At 48.7% G+C, this 14,289-nt stretch overlaps 1 protein-coding gene and 1 long non-coding RNA gene across 4 annotated transcripts in view; one reads left to right on the top strand and one right to left on the bottom strand.

Annotated features, from left to right (window-relative positions):
- Positions 1-1,015: 1,015 nt before the first annotated feature.
- The window catches only part of LOC118376209 (rho guanine nucleotide exchange factor 25-like), a 123,996-nt gene continuing 110,722 nt past the window's right edge, over positions 1,016-14,289 (top strand). Inside the window, exon 1 of the mRNA XM_052484938.1 lies at positions 1,016-1,860. Coding sequence (XP_052340898.1) covers positions 1,722-1,860 — 139 coding nt within the window. The 5' untranslated portion in view covers positions 1,016-1,721. The remainder of the gene's footprint in view (positions 1,861-14,289) is intronic.
- On the bottom strand, positions 3,913-5,198 carry LOC127913213 (uncharacterized). 3 transcript variants are annotated; one of them, XR_008085292.1, is made up of 4 exons: positions 5,067-5,198; positions 4,943-5,026; positions 4,334-4,459; positions 3,913-4,057 (listed from the first exon to the last, which is right to left on the bottom strand). It is a non-coding gene; the product is annotated as an uncharacterized LOC127913213 (long non-coding RNA). The 3 variants fall into 3 exon arrangements; XR_008085293.1 differs by lacking the exon at positions 4,943-5,026; XR_008085294.1 differs by lacking the exons at positions 4,943-5,026; positions 5,067-5,198 and adding an exon at positions 4,513-4,644.

The raw sequence follows: 14,289 nt of genomic DNA, 5'->3' as shown, positions 1-14,289 counted from the left end.
ATAATGCTTTTTATTTTGTACATTTGTTTCTTGCATCAAACAACACCACAACATGTTTAGTCACTTTGTCTGAAGGACAAGTGGCTTAACAGGTTAATGTCAAGTCCTGCATGTTTTTTAAGTCTCATGGAATGTAGGTCTACATTGAACACCACACATTGGCTGCTGCTGTAGGCTGAATGATAGAACAGCTATTTCCATGTTAAAATGTGATGGGATGCATTTTCTCCATGTTGTTGATGGTAGGCTGCTCTGGTAGTCCCACATTATGATCAAATAGCCACAGTAGCCTACTTGACCACTGTTAAAACTGTAACTTAAATTAGGTACAGCCTCAGTGTTCATAGTGAACACATACCAGATGTTGCACAGAATTTTCACAATGTTCAAGTTTGCACTCAGCAGACCTGACATCTGCTCAGTACTGAAAACAAAAAGAGGGAACATTGTGTACCACTACACTGCTTTGGCAAAATCTACTAATTGTATTTCATGCCAATAAAGCAATCTGAATCAGAAAGAGAGAGAGGCATTTCAGCTAGCCTGTGGGAAGTGTTGGGTTTCTAATAGGAGTCCTTCAGGGTGTTAGGTTAGAGGTGTTAAGTCAGTCTGCCAAAGTCACATCCAGCATCCAGCCATGTAGAAAGAGCATAGCAAATAATACAGACAGACAGACAGAGAGAGAGAGAGAGAGAGAGAGAGAGAGAGAGAGAGAGAGAGAGAGAGAGAGAGAGAGAGAGAGAGAGAGAGAGAGACTGGTGGAGGAGGTGAGGGAAGGACAGAGGGAGCAGGAGAGGAGAGGGACAGAGGGATGGCAGAAAGAAGAGAAAAAGAGAGAGGAGAGAAGGGTCGCCAAGAGAAACAGAAGACAAACTTGACAGGAAGAGAGGAGAGAAGGAAAGAAGGGGAGTGAGAACAGTACCCTGGAATAGCCAGGCAGCAACTATAGCTGTAACAGACTCCTCCCCCTCAACCCCTCCCCTCTCGCTTCATCTCTTCCTCTTTCCCCATCTTGCTCTCTCTCTCTCTGTCGCTGAGGAAGTCTGCTACTCTGTCGTCTGACCAGGCAGTTAACAGAGGAGAGAGCTCAGCAACTGGAAAGAAAAAGCGAAGGAGAAAGAGAAAGAGAGAATTATTCTCATTACTTTCTGTCTTTCAGTATGAAAGTTTGTTTCTCTAAGAGAGGTTCCTCTGATTCGGCGTTTTACCTGGACTTTCTGCTTCCTCTGTGTTGTTATCTGTGGACACTCTCTGGACATTCCTTTAGGATTTACTCGGACCGCACCGCAAGGGTCTAGTGTGTCCTCTGTGTTGTTATCTGTGGACACTCTCTGGACATTCCTTTAGGATTTACTCGGACCGCACCGTGAGGATCTAGTGTGTCCTCTGTGTTGTTATCTGTGGACACTCTCTGGACATTCCTTTAGGATTTACTCGGACCGCACCGCGAGGATCTAGTGTGTCCTCTGTGTTGTTATCTGTGGACACTCTCTGGACATTCCTTTAGGATTTACTCGGACCGCACCGCGAGGATCTAGTGTGTCCTCTGTGTTGTTATCTGTGGACACTCTCTGGACATTCCTTTAGGATTTACTCGGACCGCACCGCGAGGATCTAGTGTGTCCTCTGTGTTGTTATCTGTGGACACTCTCTGGACATTCCTTTAGGATTTACTCGGACCGCACCGCGAGGGTCTAGTGTGTTTGTGTGTTCGCTGGGCCATGCCCGCCACTGGTGGCCGGTCATCCAGCGCCAGGGGTACATCATTAAAAGGGGGCCACCTCCACAGGGGCTGTGCCTGCCAACACTTATTCCGTAAAGTCCTGATCAAGTGTGGCTGCTGCTATGCCCGGGTCAGAGGTTAGTAGTACAATACACACACGTCTGCTGTTGTGTGTGTGTGTTTATATATTGTGTGTGTATGCATGTGTCTGTGTGATTCAACAACCCAACTACTACCCTTCTCCTTTTTTATTTGACCTTTATTTAACTAGGCAAGTCAGTTAATAACACATTCTTATTTTCAATGATGGCCTAGGAACAGTGGGTTAACTGCCTGTTCAGGGGCAGGACGACAGATTTGTACCTTGTCAGCTCTTCTTCCCTGTAATACCACTGTCAGTTCAACATTCATTTTCTTCCATCTCTGCCATATTTGCTCAGATGTCCAGCCACCGCCTCCTTATCTTGTTCTCTGTTCTGCAGGGAGAGTGTACTGTGTAGTGTGTACTACTAGTTTAAGTGTGCCTATTGCTCCTCTCCTCCACACTGCCCCCAGCTGGAGCAACAGATGTGTGATTGTGTACTGTAGAGAGACAGGGACAGGGACGAGGGACAGGGACGAGATTAGTCTATGTGTTTGCTTGTGTACTGTAGAGAGACAGGGACAGGGACGAGGGACAGGGACTAGAATAGTGTGTGTGTATTTGCTTGTGTACTGTATAGAGAGGCAGGGACAGGGCCTAGAATAGTGTGTGTGTATTTGCTTGTGTACTGTAGAGAGAGGCAGGGACAGGGCCTAGAATAGTGTGTGTGTATTTGCTTGTGTACTGTAGAGAGAGGCAGAGACAGGGCCTAGAATAGTGTGTGTGTATTTGCTTGTGTACTGTAGAGAGAGGCAGAGACAGGGCATGTAGAAGTCACAGAATCTACTGGTAATATGGAGAGAAGAAAAATATTGCGTGTCAGTTTGTGTGTGTTTAGGTCCTTGAGAGAGGTATCACCCATCTGGGTGTCTGTGTTGGATAAATACGTGCAGCACGTGGATGGATTAAAACACCAGGGGTTGGAGCTGATTCTTCAGACTTGGCTACTCTGAAGAATTCCACCACCTCAAACAGCAAGCTATTTTAGTCAAAACAGCTACTCTCTCTCTCTCCCTACCCCTTTCCCTCTCTTGCTCTCATTCTCTCTCTCTCACTTGTAAGTTTTTAAGTCGATAAATGAGAATGAAGGTAATCTATTGCTGGTGGAAAAAGCTGCTGGGAAGCCTTTTTACTGTTTTGATCTCAGACGAAGTTACTATTAGACTTGTTATATTCCAACATGAAGTTACTATTAGACTTGTTATATTCCAACACGAAGTTTCTATTAGACTTGTTATATTCCAACACGAAGTTACTATTAGACTTGTTATATTCCAACATGAAGTTACTATTAGAGTTTATTCCAACATGAAGTTACTATTAGACTTGTTATATTCCAACATGAAGTTACTATTAACTTGTTATATTCCAACATGAAGTTACTATTAGACTTGTTATATTACTATTAGACTTGTTATATTCCAACATGAAGTTACTATTAGACTTGTTATATTCCAACATGAAGTTACTATTAGACTTGTTATATTCCAACATGAAGTTACTATTAGACTTGTTATATTCCAACATGAAGTTACTATTAGACTTGTTATATTCCAACATGAAGTTACTATTAGACTTGTTATATTCCAACATGAAGTTACTATTAGACTTGTTATATTCCAACATGAAGTTACTATTAGACTTGTTATATTCCAACATGAAGTTACTATTAGACTTGTTATATTCCAACATGAAGTTACTATTAGACTTGTTATATTACTATTAGACCATACAATGAAGTTACTATTAGACTTTGTTATATTTATATTCCAACATGAAGTTACTATTAGACTTGTTATATTCCAACATGAAGTTACTATTAGACTTATATTCCATATTCCAACATGATGAAGTTACATGTAATACTTGTTATATTTTGATAAGGAGACCAACATGACCTAGAGAGAGTAAGCTAAGGAGACTGAGTTGAGATATTCATGACCTAGAGGAGTAGGCTAAGGAGACTGGCTGAGATATTCATGACCTAGAGGAGTAGGCTAAGGAGACTGGTGAGATATTCATGACCTAGAGGAGAGGCTAAGGAGACTGGCTGAGATATTCATGACCTAGAGGAGTAGGCTAAGGAGACTGGCTGAGATATTCATGACCTAGAGGAGTAGGCTAAGGAGACTGGCTGAGATATTCATGACCTAGAGGAGTAGGCTAAGGAGACTGGCTGAGATATTCATGACCTAGAGGAGTAGGCTAAGGAGACTGAGATATTCATGACCTGAGATATTCATGACCTAGAGGAGTAGGCTAAGGAGACTGGCTGAGATATTCATGACCTAGAGGAGTAGGCTAAGGAGACTGGCTGAGATATTCATGATGAGATATTCATGACCTAGAGGAGTAGGCTAAGGAGACCTGAGATGACCTAGAGGGAGTAGGCTAAGGAGACTGGCTGAGATATTATTCATGACCTAGGAGACTGGTAGGCTAAGGAGACTGGCTGAGATATTCATGACCTAGAGGAGTAGGCTAAGGAGACTGGCTGAGATATTCATGACCTAGAGGAGTAGGCTAAGGAGACTGGCTGAGATATTCATGACCTAGAGGAGTAGGCTAAGGAGACTGGCTGAGATATTCATGACCTAGAGGCTAAGGAGACTGGTAGGCTAAGGAGACTGGCTGAGATATTCATGACCTAGAGGAGTAGGCTAAGGAGACTGGCTGAGATATTCATGACCTAGAGGAGTAGGCTAAGGAGACTGGCTGAGATATTCATGACCTAGAGGAGTAGGCTAAGGAGACTGGCTGAGATATTCATGACCTAGAGGAGTAGGCTAAGGAGACTGGCTGAGATATTCATGACCTAGAGGAGTAGGCTAAGGAGACTGGCTGAGATATTCATGACCTAGAGGAGTAGGCTAAGGAGACTGGCTGAGATATTCATGACCTAGAGGAGTAGGCTAAGGAGACTGGCTGAGATATTCATGACCTAGAGGAGTAGGCTAAGGAGACTGGCTGAGATATTCATGACCTAGGCTAAGAGACTGGCTAGGCTAAGGAGACTGGCTGAGATATTCATGACCATAGAGGAGTAGGCTAAGGAGACTGGCTGAGATATTCATGACCTAGAGGAGTAGGCTAAGGAGACTGGCTGAGATATTCATGACCTAGAGGAGTAGGCTAAGGAGACTGGCTGAGATATTCATGACCTAGGAGTAGGCTAAGGAGACTGGCTGAGATATTCATGACCTAGAGGAGTAGGCTAAGGAGACTGGCTGAGATATTCATGACCTAGAGGAGTAGGCTAAGGAGACTGGCTGAGATATTCATGACCTAGAGGAGTAGGCTAAGGAGACTGGCTGAGATATTCATGACCTAGAGGAGTAGGCTAAGGAGACTGGCTGAGATATTCATGACCTAGAGGAGTAGGCTAAGGAGACTGGCTGAGATATTCATGACCTAGAGGAGTAGGCTAAGGAGACTGGCTGAGATATTCATGACCTAGAGGAGTAGGCTAAGGAGACTGGCTGAGATATTCATGACCTAGAGGAGTAGGCTAAGGAGACTGGCTGAGATATTAGGCTAAGGAGACTGGCTGAGATATTCATGACCAGGCTAAGGAGACTGGCTGAGATATTCATGACCTAGAGGAGTAGGCTAAGGAGACCAATAGAAGGCTAAGGAGACTTCCTGTCTAAGGAGACTGGCCATGACCCTAAGGAGACTGGCTGAGATATTCATGACCTAGGCTCTTGCTGAGATATCCATGACCCCCTCCATTCATGACCTAGAGGGGTGGTGACTGCATATTCATGACCGTTGCAGAATGACCAAACAGTCAAATCAATGGAGCAATCTGGACCTCAATGAAACCTCCAAGCAGCTAAGGAGACTGGCAAGTCAAGACTGAGATATTCAACAAGGCTAAGGAGATCTTTCTAATCAATGCTTAGATATGGATGAACAAAATCAATGGGTTCCTTAGTACAACTTGATGATATGTGAATGTGTGGTGTGTGTGTGTGTGAGACACCCGGGAGGCTAATGACATGCATAAACATGAGCTTTTACTATTGAACTTTTAGTGTTTGGCAGTGACCAGGAGCTGGTGGTGGATACTACTTAGCATGAGAGGAGGAGCCCACTGTGGGGGTAAAAGAGATGGACAGAGAGAGAGAGGAGGAGCCCACTGTGGGGGTAAAAGAGATGGACAGAGAGAGAGGAGGAGCCCACTGTGGGGGTAAAAGAGATGGACAGAGAGAGAGGAGGAGCCCACTGTGGGGGTGAAAGAGATGGACAGAGAGAGAGGAGGAGCCCACTGTGGGGGTAAAAGAGATGGACAGAGAGAGAGAGGAGGAGCCACTGTGGGGGTTAAAGAGATGGACAGAGAGAGAGAGGAGGAACCCACTGTGGGGGTGAAGGAGATGGACAGAGAGAGATGAGGAGCCCACTGTGGGGGAAGATGGAGTCTGGACAGCCACCAAGAGAGAGATGGATGAACAAAATCAATGGGCCCACTTGATGATATGTGAATGTGTGGTGTGTGGGGTTAAAGAGATGGACAGAGAGAGAGAGGAGGAGCCCACTGTGTGGGTAAAAGAGATGGACAGAGAGAGAGTGGAGGAGCCACTGTGGGGGAGAAAGAGATGGACAGAGAGAGAGGAGGAGCCCACTGTGGGGGAAAAGAGATGGACAGAGAGAGAGAGGAGGAGCCCACTGTGGGGGTGAAATAGATGGACAGAGAGAGAGAGGAGGAGCCCACTGTGGGGGTGAAGGAGATGGACAGAGAGAGATGAGGAGCCCACTGTGGGGGAAGAGAGTTGGACAGAGAGAGAGAGGATGAGCCCACTGTGGGGGTTAAAGAGATGGACAGAGAGAGAGGAGGAGCCCACTGTGTGGGTAAAAGAGATGGACAGAGAAAGAGAGGAGGAGCCCACTGTGGGGGTAAAAGAGATGGACAGAGAAAGAGAGGAGGAGCCCACTGTGGGGGTGAAAGAGATGGACAGAGAGAGAGAGGAGGAGCCCACTGTGGGGGTGAAAGAGATGGACAGAGAGAGAGAGAGAGGAGGAGCCCGCTGTGGGGGTAAAAGAGATGGACAGAGAGGGAGAGGAGGAGCCCACTGTGGGGGTTAAATAAATGGACAGAGAGCGAGAGAGGAGGAGCCCACTGTGGGGGTTAAAGAGATGGACAGAGAGAGAGGAGGAGCTCACTGTGGGGGTAAAAGAGATGGACAGAGAGAGAGAGGAGGAGCCCACTGTGGGGGAAAAGAGTTGGACAGAGAAAGAGAGGAGGAGCCCACTGTGGGGGAAAAGAGTTGGACAGAGAAAGAGAGGAGGAGCCCACTGTGGGGGAAAAGAGTTGGACAGAGAGAGAGAGGAGGAGCCCACTGTGGGGGTTAAAGAGATGGACAGAGAGAGAGAGGAGGAGCCCACTGTGGGGGTAAAAGAGATGGACAGAGAGAGAGGAGGAGCCCACTGGGGGTAAAAGAGATGGACAGAGAGAGAGGAGGAGCCCACTGTGGGGGTAAAAGAGATGGACAGAGAGAGAGGAGGAGCCCACTGTGGGGGTGAAATAGATGGACAGAGAGAGAGGAGGAGCCCACTGTGGGGGAAAAGAGATGGACAGAGAGAGAGGAGGAGCCCACTGTGGGGGTAAAAGAGATGGACAGAGAGAGAGAGGAGGAGCCCACTGTGGGGGTGAAAGAGATGGACAGAGAGAGATGAGGAGCCCACTGTGGGGGTGAAAGAGATGGACAGAGAGAGAGGAGGAGCCCACTGTGGGGGAAAAGAGATGGACTGAGAGAGAGAGGAGGAGCCCACTGTGGGGGTTAAAGAGATGGACAGAGAGAGAGAGGAGGAGCCCACTGTGGGGGTGAAGAGATGGACAGAGAGAGAGGAGGAGCCCACTGTGGGGGAAAAGAGATGGACAGAGAGAGAGAGGAGGAGCCCACTGTGGGGTAAAAGAGATGGACAGAGAGAGAGAGAGAGGAGGAGCCCACTGTGGGGAAAAGAGATGGACAGAGAGAGAGAGGAGGAGCCCACTGTGGGGTTTAACGAGATGGACAGAGAGAGAGGAGGAGCCCACTGTGGGGGTAAAAGAGATGGACAGAGAGAGAGGAGGAGCCCACTGTGGGGGTGAAAGAGTTGGACAGAGAGATAGAGAGGAGGAGCCCACTGTGGGGGAAAAGAGATGGACAGAGAGAGAGAGGAGGAGCCCACTGTGGGGGTTAAAGAGATGGACAGAGAGAGAGGAGGAGCCCACTGTGGGGGTTAAATAGATGGACAGAGAGAGAGGAGGAGCCCACTGTGGGGGAAAAGAGATGGACAGAGAGAGAGGTGGGCAAAATGAGGAAAGGGAATGCATCTGTGTTGTTCTGGTTGATATCTGTGTTGTTCTGGTTGATCTGTCATAGCTGGTCAGCAACATTGGTTGGCTACTGGGCTGCAGTAGAATAAGAGTTCCCTTTAACCCTGCAGAATGAGTTCATTTGAATTGAAAATGATTAAAGGCATGACAAATCATGAAAGTGTTTGGCTGTTAGTTTGAGTCATATTTCATAATCTGACAGGAAGCATCCAACCTGGTGATGTTTTTAGTATTTGGTCAGAACTGCGCAGGCCTGTAGCATTGTTGAAGTGTTTTGTTGTTTGGTGCCAGGCTAGCTCATCTTGGCCTCTGAGAAGACAGGGGTCGTAAGTCATAGATTTATTGAGCAGCTGTAGCTCTGCTCCCTGCTTCTCCTAGCCTCTCCCTGAACCAACGATAGCCTCCTCCTCCCTAACCCAACCCTTAAAAGCCTCCTCCTCCCTACCCCAACCGCTAAAAGCCTCCTCCTCCCTATCCCAACCCCTAAAAACCTCCTACCCTACCCTACCCTACCCCTACCCCAACCCCTAGAACCTCCAACCCTACTCCAACCCCTAAAAGCCTCCTACCCTACCCCAACACCTAAAACCTCCTACCCTACTCCAACCTCTAAAAACCCCCTACCCTACCCCAACCCCTAAAACATCACACCCTACCCAACCCCTAAAAGACTCATACCCTACCCCAACCCCTAAAAAAAGCACCCTACCCTACCCTAACCCAACCCCTAAAACATCCACCCTACCCCAATGCCTAAAACCTCCTACCCTACTCCAACCTCTAAAAACCTCATACCCAACCCCTAGAACTTCCTACCTACCCCAACCCCTAAAAGCCTCCTACCCTACCCTACCCTACCCTACCCCAACCCCTAAAAGCCTCATACCCCACCCCAACCCCTAAAACCTCCTACCCTACTCCAAACTCTAAAAATCTCATACCCTACCCCTACCCCAACCCTTAAAACCTCCTACCTACCCCAACCCCTAAAAGCCTCCTACTCTACCCCAACCCCTAAAATTCTCCTACACTACCCCAACCCCTAAAACCCCTAGCACCATTTTAATAGAAAATTATTAAAGGCATGAAAAATCATGAAAGTGTTTGGCTGTTAGTTTGAGTCATATTTCATAATCTGACAGGAAGCATCCAACCTGGTGATGTTTTTAGTATTTGGTCAGAACTGCGCAGGCCTGTAGCATTGTTGAAGTGTTTTGTTGTTTGGTGCCAGGCTAGCTCATCTTGGCCTCTGAGAAGAAAGGGGTCGTAAGTCATAGAGTTATTGAGCAGCTGTAGCTCTGCTCCCTGCTTCTCCTAGCCTCTCCCTGAACCAACGATAGCCTCCTCCTCCCTAACCCAACCCTTAAAAGCCTCCTCCTCTGTACCCCAACCCCTAAAAGCCTCCTACCCTACCCTACCTCTACGCTAACCCCTAGAACCTCCTACCCTACTCCAACCCCTAAAACCTCCTACCCTACTCCAACCTCTAAAACCTCCTACCCTACTCCAACCTCTAAAAACCCCCTACCCTACCCCAACCCCTAAAACCTCCCACCCTACTCCAACCTCTAAAACCTCCTACCCTACTCCAACCCCCAAAAGACTCCTACCCTACCCCAACCCCTAAAAAAAAGCACTCTACCCTACCCTAACCCAACCCCTAAAACATCCTACCCTACCCCAATGCCTAAAAGACTCCTACCCTACTCCAACCCCTAAAACCTCCTACCCTACTCCAACCTCTAAAACCCCCCTACCCTACCCCAACCCCTAAAACATCACACCCTACCCAACCCCCAAAAGACTCCTACCCTACCCCAACCCCTAAAAAAAAGCACTCTACCCTACCCTAACCCAACCCCTAAAACCTCCTACCCTACTCCAACCTCTAAAAACCTCATACCCAACCCCTAGAACTTCCTACCTACCCCAACCCCCAAAAGCCTCCTACCCTACCCTACCCTACCCCAACCCCTAAAAACCTCCTACATACCCAACCCCTAAAAGCCTCCTACCCTACCACAACCCCTAAAAGCCTCCTACCCTACCCCAACCCCTAAAACCTCCTACCCAGTCCAACCTCTAAAAACCTCCTACCTACCCCAACCCCTAAAAGCCTACCCTACCCCAACCCCTAAAAACCTCCTAGCTACCCCAACCCATAAAACCCTCCTGCCCTACCCAAACCCCTAAAAGCCTCCTACCCTACCCCAACCCCTAAAACCTCCTACCCTACCCCAACCCCTAAAACCTCCTACCTACCCCAACCCCTAAAAGCCTCCTACCCTACCCCAACCCCTAAAACCTCCTACCCTACCCCAACCCCTAAAAACCTCCTACCTACCCCAACCCCTAAAAGCCTCCTACCCTACCCCAACCCCTAAAAACCTCCTACCTACCCCAACCCCTAAAAGCCTTCTACCCTACCCTACCCCAACCCCTAAAACCTGCTACCTTACCCCAACCCCTAAAAGCCTCCTACTCCACCCTACCCCAACCCCTAAAACCTCCTAACCAGTCCACTCCTACCTACCCTCAACCCCTAAAATCCTCATAGGGGAGGAAAGGTTTATGGAGTAGGGGAGGAGAGGTATATGGAGTAGGGGAGGAGAGGTATATGGAGTAGGGGAGGAAAGGTATATGGAGTAGGGGAGGAGAGGTATATGGAGTAGGGGAGGAGAGGTATATGGAGTAGGGGAGGAGAGGTATATGGAGTAGGGGAGGAGAGGTATATGGAGTAGGGGAGGAGAGGTATATGGAGTAGGGGAGGAGAGGTATATGGAGTAGGGGAGGAGAGGTATATGGAGTAGGGGAGGAGAGGTATATGGAGTAGGGGAGGAGAGGTATATGGAGTAGGGGAGGAGAGGTATATGGAGTAGGGGAGGAGAGGTATATGGAGTAGGGGAGGAGAGGTATATGGAGTAGGGGAGGAGAGGTATATGGAGTAGGGGAGGAGAGGTATATGGAGTAGGGGAGGAAAGGTATATGGAGTAGGGGAGAAGAGGTATATGGAGTAGAGGTATATGGAGTAGGGGAGGAGAGGTATATGGAGTAGGGGAGGAGAGGTATATGGAGTAGGGGAGGAGAGGTATATGGAGTAGGGGAGGAAAGGTATATGGAGTAGGGGAGGAAAGGTATATGGAGTAGGGGAGGAGAGGTATATGGAGTAGGGGAGGAAAGGTATATGGAGTAGGGGAGGAAAGGTATATGGAGTAGGGGAGGAGAGGTATATGGAGTAGGGGAGGAGAGGTATATGGAGTAGGGGAGGAGAGGTATATGGAGGAGAGGTATATGGAGTAGGGGAGGAGAGGTATATGGAGTAGGGGAGGAAAGGTATATGGAGTAGGGGAGTAATCAGTCTAGAGAGGCAGGCACTGCTGTCAGCAGCAGAATAGAAAAACTATAGAGAACTATGCTTCTCCTTTCATTTTCTATCGACTCCTTCCTCTTCATCTGAGTGGCTCCTCTTCATCTGAGCGGCTGCTTTGGTTGATGTGTTTACCACCATGTCCCACCTCGCCCGCTCCCTCATCGGCCCCCAAGCTTTCACCTGCATCTGTTTTCTCTGAGGTTCTCCCCAGCGACAGGGAGAGAGTGAGGGAGGAACAGACTGAGCTGAGATGATGCCTGGGAGGCATAATGAAGGACTATCAGAGGGAATCAGCACAGCGCTCCCTCAGAGGGGTATACGAGTCCCCTGCAGCATTGCCCTACACACAGAGAGAGAGAGATATAGAGAGAGAAAGAGAGGGAGGCGGGGGGCGGACGGACGGACGGACGGACGGACGGAGACTGCCTAGGAACAATAACTAGAGTAAAAATTATCACCAGGGTGTCACCCTCAACAGCCCATCCATCTGCTCTGTGTACACAGTAATACACTGATCCAGCCACTGTTACATACTGGCTCTCTACACACATGTATATTGGCTCTCTACTCTACTATATACTGGCCCTCTACACAACTATATACATGTACTTTCTCTCCACACAACTATATACTGGCTCTCTACACTACTACATACGGGCTCTCTACACTACTATATACTGGCTCTCTACACAACTATATACTGGCTCTCTACTCTACTATATACTGGCCCTCTACACTACTAAATACTGTCTCTCTACACAACTATATACTGTCTCTCTACACTACTCTATACTGTCTGTCTACACTACTACATACTGGCTCTCTACACTACTATATACTGGTCCTCTACACTACTACATACTGGCTCTCTACACTACTATATACTGGTCCTCTACACTACTACATACTGGCTCTTCTATATACTGGCTCTTCTACATTTACATTACATTTAAGACATTTAGCAGACGCTCTTATCCAGAGCGACTTACAAATTGGTGCATTCACCTTATGACATCCAGTGGAACAGCCACTTTACAATAGTGCATCTAAATCTTTTAAGGGGGGTGAGAAGGATTACTTTATCCTATCCTAGGTATTCCTTAAAGAGGTGGGGTTTCAGGTGTCTCCGGAAGGTGGTGATTGACTCCGCTGTCCTGGCGTCGTGAGGGAGTTTGTTCCACCATTGGGGGGCCAGAGCAGCGAACAGTTTTGACTGGGCTGAGCGGAAACTGTACTTCCTCAGTGGTAGGGAGGCGAGCAGGCCAGAGGTGGATGAACGCAGTGCCCTTGTTTGGGTGTAGGGCCTGATCAGAGCCTGGAGGTACTGAGGTGCCGTTCCCCTCACAGCTCCGTAGGCAAGCACCATGGTCTTGTAGCGGATGCGAGCTTCAACTGGAAGCCAGTGGAGAGAGCGGAGGAGCGGGGTGACGTGAGAGAACTTGGGAAGGTTGAACACCAGACGGGCTGCGGCGTTCTGGATGAGTTGTAGGGGTTTAATGGCACAGGCAGGGAGCCCAGCCAACAGCGAGTTGCAGTAATCCAGACGGGAGATGACAAGTGCCTGGATTAGGACCTGCGCCGCCTCCTGTGTGAGGCAGGGTCGTACTCTGCGGATGTTGTAGAGCATGAACCTACAGGAACGGGCCACCGCCTTGATGTTAGTTGAGAACGACAGGGTGTTGTCCAGGATCACGCCAAGGTTCTTAGCGCTCTGGGAGGAGGACACAATGGAGTTGTCAACCGTGATGGCGAGATCATGGAACGGGCAGTCTTTCCCCGGGAGGAAGAGCAGCTCCGTCTTACCGAGGTTCAGCTTGAGGTGGTGATCCGTCATCCACACTGATATGTCTGCCAGACATGCAGAGATGCGATTCGCCACCTGGTCATCAGAAGGGGGAAAGGAGAAGATTAATTGTGTGTCGTCTGCATAGCAATGATAGGAGTGACCATGTGAGGTTATGACAGAGCCAAGTGACTTGGTGTATAGCGAGAATAGGAGAGGGCCTAGAACAGAGCCCTGGGGGACACCAGTGGTGAGAGCGCGTGGTGAGGAGACAGATTCTCGCCACGCCACCTGGTAGGAGCGACCTGTCAGGTAGGACGCAATCCAAGCGTGGGCCGCGCCGGAGATGCCCAACTCGGAGAGGGTGGAGAGGAGGATCTGATGGTTCACAGTATCAAAGGCAGCCGATAGGTCTAGAAGGATGAGAGCAGAGGAGAGAGAGTTAGCTTTAGCAGTGCGGAGCGCCTCCGTGATACAGAGAAGAGCAGTCTCAGTTGAATGACTAGTCTTGAAACCTGACTGATTTGGATCAAGAAGGTCATTCTGAGAGAGATAGCGGGAGAGCTGGCCAAGGACGGCATGTTCAAGAGTTTTGGAGAGAAAAGAAAGAAGGGATACTGGTCTGTAGTTGTTGACATCGGAGGGATCGAGTGTAGGTTTTTTCAGAAGGGGTGCAACTCTCGCTCTCTTGAAGACGGAAGGGACGTAGCCAGCGGTCAGGGATGAGTTGATGAGCGAGGTGAGCTAAGGGAGAAGGTCTCCGGAAATGGTCTGGAGAAGAGAGGAGGGGATAGGGTCGAGCGGGCAGGTTGTTGGGCAGCCGGCCGTCACAAGACGCGAGATTTCATCTGGAGAGAGAGGGGAGAAAGAGGTCAGAGCACAGGGTAGGGCAGTGTGAGCAGAACCAGCGGTGTCGTTTGACTTAGCAAACGAGGATCGGATGTCGTCGACC

Source organism: Oncorhynchus keta, chromosome 28 (assembly GCF_023373465.1).
Source record: "Oncorhynchus keta strain PuntledgeMale-10-30-2019 chromosome 28, Oket_V2, whole genome shotgun sequence".
In the NCBI taxonomy this organism is placed as follows: Eukaryota; Metazoa; Chordata; class Actinopteri; order Salmoniformes; family Salmonidae; genus Oncorhynchus; species Oncorhynchus keta.
The sequence above is the reverse complement of the archived record's forward strand: the minus strand, read 5'-3'. Positions and strand labels throughout refer to the sequence as shown.